The sequence below is a fragment of the Austrofundulus limnaeus genome, unplaced genomic scaffold, assembly GCF_001266775.1.
Source record: "Austrofundulus limnaeus strain Quisiro unplaced genomic scaffold, Austrofundulus_limnaeus-1.0 Scaffold819, whole genome shotgun sequence".
Taxonomy (NCBI): Eukaryota; Metazoa; Chordata; class Actinopteri; order Cyprinodontiformes; family Rivulidae; genus Austrofundulus; species Austrofundulus limnaeus.
Genome location: NW_013953221.1, coordinates 100,544 through 109,460, shown reverse-complemented (window position 1 = coordinate 109,460; position 8,917 = coordinate 100,544). Strand labels below are relative to the sequence as shown.

General features: G+C 39.1%; 1 protein-coding gene across 2 annotated transcripts in view; it reads right to left on the bottom strand.

Annotated features, from left to right (window-relative positions):
* Nucleotides 1-7,376: 7,376 nt before the first annotated feature.
* The window catches only part of tmem8b (transmembrane protein 8B), a 36,887-nt gene continuing 35,346 nt past the window's right edge, over nucleotides 7,377-8,917 (bottom strand). For both annotated transcript variants that reach the window (XM_014028840.1, XM_014028841.1), the window contains exon 13: nucleotides 7,377-8,620. In XM_014028840.1, the coding sequence (XP_013884294.1) occupies nucleotides 8,285-8,620 (336 nt within the window). In that variant the 3' untranslated portion in view covers nucleotides 7,377-8,284. The remainder of the gene's footprint in view (nucleotides 8,621-8,917) is intronic.

The following is an 8,917-nucleotide window of genomic DNA, read 5'->3' as shown; positions in this document are numbered from 1 at the left end:
TAAATTAAATTAAATTAAATTAAATTAAATTAAAAACAGACACAGATCTTAACAGGAAGAACAGTCCTCTGTTGTTCAGTCCAAATCCAGTTTCCTGTCAATTCAAACTGAGTTCACCTCATTCTGATGATGAGCCTGCAGCCTAACCAGAGTCAAATTCCAGACAGTTTCATTTATGGATAGAAACAAACTCCTTTCTCGAACTCATTTACTGTATGTGTAAAATGTCTTGAAAAGATTTGCAGGCTCAACAGCTTCATCTGTGACCTAAAACTGGATAAAGTTATGTAAAGTCTCCAAATAAGTATGATAATTAGGTTAATCCCTACAAATAGTCATTTTTATGTCATGTCATGATATTAATTACACCCTTTGAGGCTAAAGGTTTCCGTACTTTTACTAGCCACTGAATCCTCTGCTTTAGATTTAAAAGAAATTAGTTGTTACACAAACTGTCACTGATATTAGCATTTGTTGGCATTAAGACGTTGAAAACTCCAGTCGCTCCGCTGCAGCTTATAAATCTCAGGCTGCGGTACAAGGACAAGAGGCTTCACTCCACAAGCTGCGACATTATTGCATTTTAAACCTGGAGCATCATCAGCACTCCATCAGCCTTTCGGCGTGTCAGACGCCCCTCATCCTTTAGTTGTTTGTGACAGAGACGTCTGTGTGGGAGCTGCACATTGCATATGACCACGACACACTTAATAAATCTCCCCCTGCGCCAGCGTTCAGCCGATCCCCTCTCGACACGGCGCCTGAAATGTAGCATGACCTTTCTGGTCTCATCAGACAGCCCGGCTGTCTGCGTGATGTGTTTGGGTCCGGCGTGTGCTGACAGGAATCCGGAGGAGCAGAGCAGAGCGGAGCCAAACTATGAGGAGTGAAGCTGCTTAATCAGATCCACTGTGTGAGGACAATTTTCTCCATTTTTAATACCCTTCCATTCAGGTTCACCCAGAACCATGAGCTATAAAAAGAAAAGCACTTATGCTATACCTGCTGCCTGCTAATGCACACTTCTTCATTAGGAGGGAATCAGAGTGAAAGACCAGTTAATTGGTCAGTCAGTAAATCAGACTGATTGCTTGATAATGATCATTTAAAGGGGGCAGGTATTAAGCAAAATTGACATTTTGAGATTTATATCATGTCATAACATCACTTCCTCATCAAAACCATACTCAGTGTGTTGCTTTGACTCATTCATGCATGAAACCCTTAAATCTCCTGTGGTAGCCATGCGGAGCTGTGTTAACACTTGCTGGTACAAAGCTCCGCCTATTTATACCTAGCTCCTCCCTGAAGCTCAGTCCCCAGCCAAGTTCTTTCCTGGAGCTCAGTCTGAAGTCGAGCTCCGGCCCCACACAGCGCACCCCTCCCCTGACCTATTGCTGTGAAGATGTGCTGAAGTGGGAGTGTCTGAAATAGTAGAGGGTCCTTAAAGAGACAGAGGCCAATTTCAAGGCGTTTAGATAGACTGTGATGCAAAGTCAAATTTATTTTTCAAATAGGCAGCATTTTTATAACAACTGAAGGTAATATGGTTAAAATTTAACCATGTGCCTGGAAAATACACAATAACAACAAWTTTTTTCCTAAGCAACAGAAACTTCTGGCAAAATTGGCAAAAAATTAACTATGTTAAACTATTTTGTGTCTTATCCAATATTATAATGAAATGATTGTAGTTTAACAAACAACAAAGGGAAACAGTAAGGAAATTAAAAATCTAACATTCCTTGAAAGAATATGACTGTCAGCTACTACCACTTTGTATTTTAGGTCTGTGAAATTAACTGAGTTATAGTCATTTCTATGTTTGCTAAGGTCAAATAGCTGTGGTGGCCTTCTGGAGTGGAGTTGACTCTAAAATTAAGGAGTTTTAGACATGCGGTATATGGTGATTACTTTCTGAACGTTTCAGGAAAATCTGTCCATGGGATATTTTGTTAACAGACAAACAGCCAAGTACTGCATGTAAAAATCTACCAGGTGTTTGTGACTCTCAGCTACAATCATAACAAATTGTAGCTCAGTATCTGTCAAATTGAGTTATAGCAGTATTTATGTTTTTTAATATCAGTTAACAATAGCAGCCATCTTAAACTGAGTTAATCATTCTCAGATTTCCTGAAAGATTCATTAAAATCTGTCAGGTAGCTAATGAGATATTTTACTAACAGACAGAATTGATCCGAAATAGTTCATGTCAAAGTTTTAAACAAGGATCTTGTGCAATCTGTTAGTGCTCAAAATATGAGCTGGGGATCGGTCTCAGCTACTACCACACCAGAATTCAAGCAAATAACTGTAAAATTGACAGAATTAAACTAGTTTATGTCAGGTTTTTTAGGTTTGTTGAATCATGCTAACTCCCAAAGTGAATGAGGTGCAGATGTCATCCCAATGATTACTTTCTGCATCAACAAGAATTAAAACAAACAGAGTTAGCATTGCAGGTCAATGTCGATTTGACATTTAATACAGCTGCAAAAAAAACAAAAACAAAACAACAACAAAAAATCCACAATGATTCACTCTGAAGAGTAATATTGATTGACTGCACACTGAGAACAAATGACTAGAGGTAAAGACTAAATTGGTTGTTATAAACCCATAACCCACAGAGAACAGTGTCCTGTTGAGAGGTCCAAATCTCTAAAGACTCTTTCTTCTGTTAAATATTTTGTTCACTGTCGCTCATTAGGCTGCGGTGTTTAACCGGCAGCCATGATTTAAAACACAAGAGTCTTCCCTTCCCTTCTCGTAGAGCTTTCCGTTTCAGCTTCTGCGTCTCCTCCATCTGCCAGCGTAGCAGCCGTTGTAACAGATTCATCACTGATTTTGCTCTTTTTTTTCCCCAAACCCCTAATGTCCCTCATGGACATTGACTAATCTCTCATTAATATTTAAATCAAGTTTATGCTGTCATGTGGCAAATGGGGCCTGTTGCTGTTTAAAGATCAATTTAAGTGAGTGATAAATTGATTAGGGCGCAGGAAAATCCAATACCTCGCTCCTAGATGGCTTCACTAAAACATGAACGGGATGTTTTCATGAAACAAATTAACAGGAAAAAAATTATGAAAGTAAAAGACAGTGGTTGATAATTTGACCTGTAATGGGGTTGTTATTTTCAACGTATCTCTGATTGTTTATTGACTGGATTTAAACTAGTCCAGCATCATTAGGGAGTAAAATTTACACCCCACTGTCCATCTGGTCAGATGAAATTAGATCATATTTCCTGGTTGCTATGCAATCATGCATAACAAACACTGGACTTGATTGCWCTCACCAGATGGATGCCTAAACATTACAGATTGACCAGCATGTTTAATAATGAGAAACAGACACTGTAGGTTCAATTAATCCTTTTGCTTTCGCCAAACTCAGTCCTTTCTAAAAAGATGTATTTCTTTGTTACTTCTCTGTTAAATCTTCTTTGAAATGATGTATTTCTTGGTCGACAACAGGGTGGAAATTATATCACAATCTGAATTGTATAAGAAGTGAATGCCTGATCCGGTAGCAACTTTAGCAAACACAAAAATGAATGAAATTCATTCAAATGATCGGATGCTGAACTAAAATTTGGTGTGGTCATAGCTGAGAGTCATCCTCAACACGTATCAAATAAACATACATGTTCAGCATTTTGTTTTCATAATCAAGACTCTTTAAAAACTGGAACAGATGAATAGGAAAAACGCTAGTAAAAGGCAGGTTGATATTTTTTATGTGCTTTTTAGGTTATCAAGGTGGTGTGGGATGCATTTTGTTCAGTTTAATTTTACAGTGAAATAGTATGAGCCAACAACATTTTTAAAGCATTGCCTTTTAATCAGAGTCCTCTATTTCTTATTTTGTGGCATTGCCAAGCCTTCGAACGGAGAGAGGGGGGAAAAAGTAATACAGCGATTTTTCTGGCCTCTAGTGACCTCATTCTATCATATTTTTTATAGCTGAATAGGCACATACTGAGTAAAAAAAACATGGATAATTAGCTGCAGCAGTCACGGTTTTGGAGTAATCCTCCATCTTAGTCGCTTGCAAAGCTAAAAAAACAAGATGCACTTTTTTATTGGATGACTTTTATGTATGTTTATGGTTTGCTCTGAGCTTATTTTTGAAAAATAARTTCAGAAGCAGCTGTGGATCGGTGGTTAGCGCAGCTTTGCCTCATCGAGAGGAACGGAGGTTTGATTCCCAGAAGCATGAAGTCACATGTTGAGGTGTCCCTGAGCAAGGAAAGCCCTCAGTGTCTCCACTGTGCCATATTGGATTATAAAAGCACCTAAAGCACTGATTAGACTCTTAGATTTGCAGACAAGGGTAAATAATTATTTAGTAGAAGTTTGAGGATCCCGGTTAGTTATCATTTATTTGGCTTTAAAGGGGCAATATTATGTGTTTCTCAGGCACATATTTAAATACTGTCTCTTTAAGAACCACCTTCCACTTCTGTCTAGCCCATTTCAGCGCACGCTATGATGGAGTTTAATTGACATCTGAAAATACGCTTCCTCAAAGGTATTTTGAATCTGAAAAGAGCTTCACTGAGTGAAAAGTAGTGTTAAGAGCTCAGCAGACAGTTTAAGTTTCACTTTCAGTTTCACCAGTTGTTTGCTTTGTTGCTGCGGAGAACCTGCAGGAGTCATGGGCAGGGTGTTTGGGGTGGGGGGTGGAGAGGTGTGCTCCATAATGAGGAAGCTCAGCTTGGAGACAGCCCAGAGGAGGAGCTGGTCCCAAAAGGCGGTTCTAGGCCCAACTGGTCGTTTTTGCTCCCCTGCCTGGCTGCCTCAGGACACTACAGGATTTCTCAAACATGCATGAATGAGTCAAAGTAAGACTCTGGGCATATTTTTGATGAGAGGATAACATGATATAAAACTCAAAAAAATTGATTTTACATGATATTGCCCCTTTAAGAGAAAATTAAATGACTTTTTTTTTTACCATCAACCTATTGTTTCATTTTTATTTTAATATTCCGTTTGGAATGGACTGACATTTGGTGAAATGTTGTTTTCTACATTATTGCTGCGGGATCYATACCACTCCTGTATTTGTTTGGTAAATTTGAAACTATGGCAACCCAACACCTCTAAAGATTTTCATTTGTTCGGCTCGAGCAGATCCAGCCAAGCTGCTTCCCCCACGATCCCCGTGGTTTTTGTTCTCGGCTAATAGTTTGGCAGCTGAAGCTTTGTTTAAACACAAAAGGCAGTCGTGGCAATCCTTTCAAGACAAGAAAGCATATAAAGCCCACTTTCCTGAATGTCAAACCGAGCCCGTAAAGAGTCGTGGTGACACCAAGTCCAGGTATCGCTGCCACTTACCATGTGCAGTTACTAAAAAAGAWTTTTTTTTTCCTGAAATCATCCAGGAAGAAATATCTGGTGTGCACAAGGAGTGATGGATCACACCTAAAATGAATATAGCAGAAAGTCATAAAAGTCTCCCAGCCCTGCTTTTCCTTTCAAAGGAAGAGAAAGGCCACATATCGACAGCTTGTTCTCATCCTGCTGCTGTGTGGAAGAATTATTTATCTCTCGCTCTATTCCTGGGAGGATGRTGTTGACAGCGTCTCATCTCACTGTCTGAGAACCACCAGCTTCCATTAGGGCCAAGAATTGCAATGTGATGTCTTTGTGAGGCGTTCGCACCAGTTGCACAGCATTTAAAAGCTCTGAGAGCAGCAAAGTAACACGGAGGCAAAGAAAGAAAACATTTATTGTTCATGAGTGTGGTGTCACGCAGGTCCTGTCAGACAAGAGCAGGGAGATGAGGTCTTGGTCTGGGGTCTCTTAAAGGGTCTGTTTAGAACAGAACATTTGAAACAGGGTCGTGCGGACAGGTTATAAACAATATTTTATTTGCTGTAGAAAACTCTTTATATGAACTATATCAATTAATATCAGAGGTMTTAAGTAATCAAGTACAAATACTTTGTTCCCTTGTTTATCTATACTTCGCTGGATGATTTACTTTTCAGATMACTTTTTACTTCTACTCCTTACATTTTAAAAATGCCAAAAAGTATTTCATTTTTATTTCATTTTGGTTTGTTTTCATTCTGTCTRGTCATCATTTAAAAAAATCCTATGCAGAAATGTAACACCTCCTGGATAGAAGTATAAAAGTATAAATGCATACCATTCTGACACCCTATTGGTTTGTACGATCTATTACACTTGAATGACACAAAACACATCATACTCCAGCAGAAAATATGTAGCTGAGTATGAAGACYACCATGGCACAGATATGCAGTTGAAACAGGCAGACTAGTTCATCSCCAAAAATTTAACATAAATCTTTTTACCAGGTAAGTCAGTACAGAACCAGTTCATTTTTACAATGATGACCTAGTTAACATTTTTATATAACGTTATGGTCATGACGGCCTTAAGAAAGGATTTATTTAAAAAAAAATTTTTTCCTTTTTACATTCTATTGACTTTTTTAATTTAAGCAGTTTRAAAACCAGTACTTTTACATTTTTACTTAAGTAAAAAGCTACCGTTGATGCTTCAACAAAAAGTATTTTTAAACCCTAGTATCTGTAATTSTACTTGAGTGATGATTTTGAATACTTTTGACAGCTCTGAATAATATGTTCTTTAATGAGAAACAAGACTGGAAGCCCGAATTTGAAGCTTCAAAGGACAAGCCCCCCTAGTGGCTGGTTGTTGTAAAACCTTTAAGCCATGCCCTTCTATGTAAACATACGGGACATTTTCTTATCTAAAATCTAAAACAATATATGTTTTMATGGGTTGATTTCGTTTGATTTACACAATTCTTATCATTTTTAAATGTTTTTAGTTTTTTGACTGGCCTGGTTAAAACCAGACCCTTGTCCTTCACTTTGCTTCGGACAGAGGGTCTGGACTCGCTGCTGTAGAGAAGCGATTCTTGCAGGAGGCGTGGCCTCTGCTGCAGTGTGTGTGTGTGTGTGTGTACAGTATGTCGCTGTGAAGGAGGCTAAGCTAAGAAGCTAACCGGAAATCGCGTGTGCTGTAAACAACCCTACTGAGAGGAGAACACTACTGAGCTGAACGAGACGACTGTAAATGAGAGCTGCTGCTTTGTCAGACAAATTTAATTCAATTTGGAAGCCTTATCAACACAGACTGGCTTCATTCACTTCCTCCACTGCCGTATGCTAAAATAACTAGCAGACACTGCACAGAAAATTGACGTCGTTCAAAACTCCGCCTTCTGTTTGCTGATTGGCCCAGGTAAAATAAACTACAAGCAGACACTGCGCAGAAAATCGACATTCTTTTCTCTGATTGGTTCGGCTAAAAATCTGCCAGTGAAATCCTTGTCTATGGGAGAAGTCCCAGATGGAGCAGAGAAGGGAAACTAGAATTGAGCTGAACTGCGTCGGAAGGCAAGGGCCAGGCTAGTTTTTGACTTGTTTAAAGAAAAATGTAACAGTTTGTCACAAGTCTATTCAGTTATTTGTAAGCTCATCACTGTGGTCAGAATTAAACAGTTTTTCCATAAAATGCCATTCAAAGAGTGGTCTACAGCAGACAAAACATTAATTGTTCATAACCTTTCCACAAAACCCCACTCCCAAAGATCTGAACTACCCCAGTAAGCTTTTCCACCTCCCTCTTCTTCTCCTTCCAGAACTTTGGACCCGCTCCCTTCACAAACAATAGAAACATTCATGTGAAAGTGATACATTGCAATCTCAAAATACGGTCTAACATTCCACARGACAGCTAGGTTTTACATTTGTGAGGTCCCACTCTTGTTTATACTCTTATAAAAATGTACAGAATAACATTTTTGTGTCTCAGTGCAAAAGATATATTTCAAAAGAATTTCAGAAAAGCCGTGCCCTTGATGAATATCCATCCGTGCCTGCCGTTCAGTACCGTCAAGTAATTGGCCAACAATAAATAACCGACAGAAGCAGTTTTACAGTCACCGTCAGATAGCAGCAGTGTTTCAGCTTTGACTTTAAATACGTATTCACAAACAACAGTGTGTCAATATACACCCACAATTTGTCATAACTTTAACTATTGATAATAATTATTACATACTGATCATAATTACCTTGATCGTTACAACAGAAAAAAGGAGTTCTAGATCGTCACATCAGGATTAAAGTATTTACATTGCTTTTTTTGTTATTTTCCTTTTTTTTAAGTTCTGTGGCTTCAATTCCTGTGTGAATTTCCCAAGTAAAAGAAGGCAATGGAGWGTCTCTAAAAAAACAAAAACAAAAAAAACATCGGAAGCTGAGAGTTTATCAGCTGGTACAGATGCTGTTGATGGAGATAATGGCCGGATCCACCAGGCCCAGTTCCTCGTGTTCGTTCACGCACAGCTGGTAGCCGCAGCCCCGCTTGCGTTTCAGCGGGGTCACCTTGGCGTCGGGCTTGGCACGAGGCGGCAAAAGGAAACCCACGCTGCCCGCGATCAGCATGTGCCAGATGCTGTGGATGTAGAAGTAGTTCTCCTCCGTCTCCACGAAGGCGTACAGCGCCACGGCCGARGTGGCGATCATGGTGCCGGGGAAGAGGAAGAAGACCCAGCGTTTCCAGGTGGGCGGGTAGCAGCGCCGGCGACGAACGGTACGCACCGTCTGACAGAACATCAGAAATAAAACAGTTGAAATGGCAAAGACTTATTGTACTGTAGCACTTCATGATAACTACATCTATTTTACCTCTACTTAACTGTTAATAAATGGTTAATTAACCTTGAAAACATGAATAATTAAGAATGATTCATACTTAATAAGCTATAAAGGAACTTGTTTATTAATGCCTTACCCATACAGGTTAATTACTTCCAAAACAAACATACTTATTGTTTATTCAAGCTTAATAACTCATGTATTAACTATTGTATTTACTGTGTGTGTGTGTGTGTGTGTGTG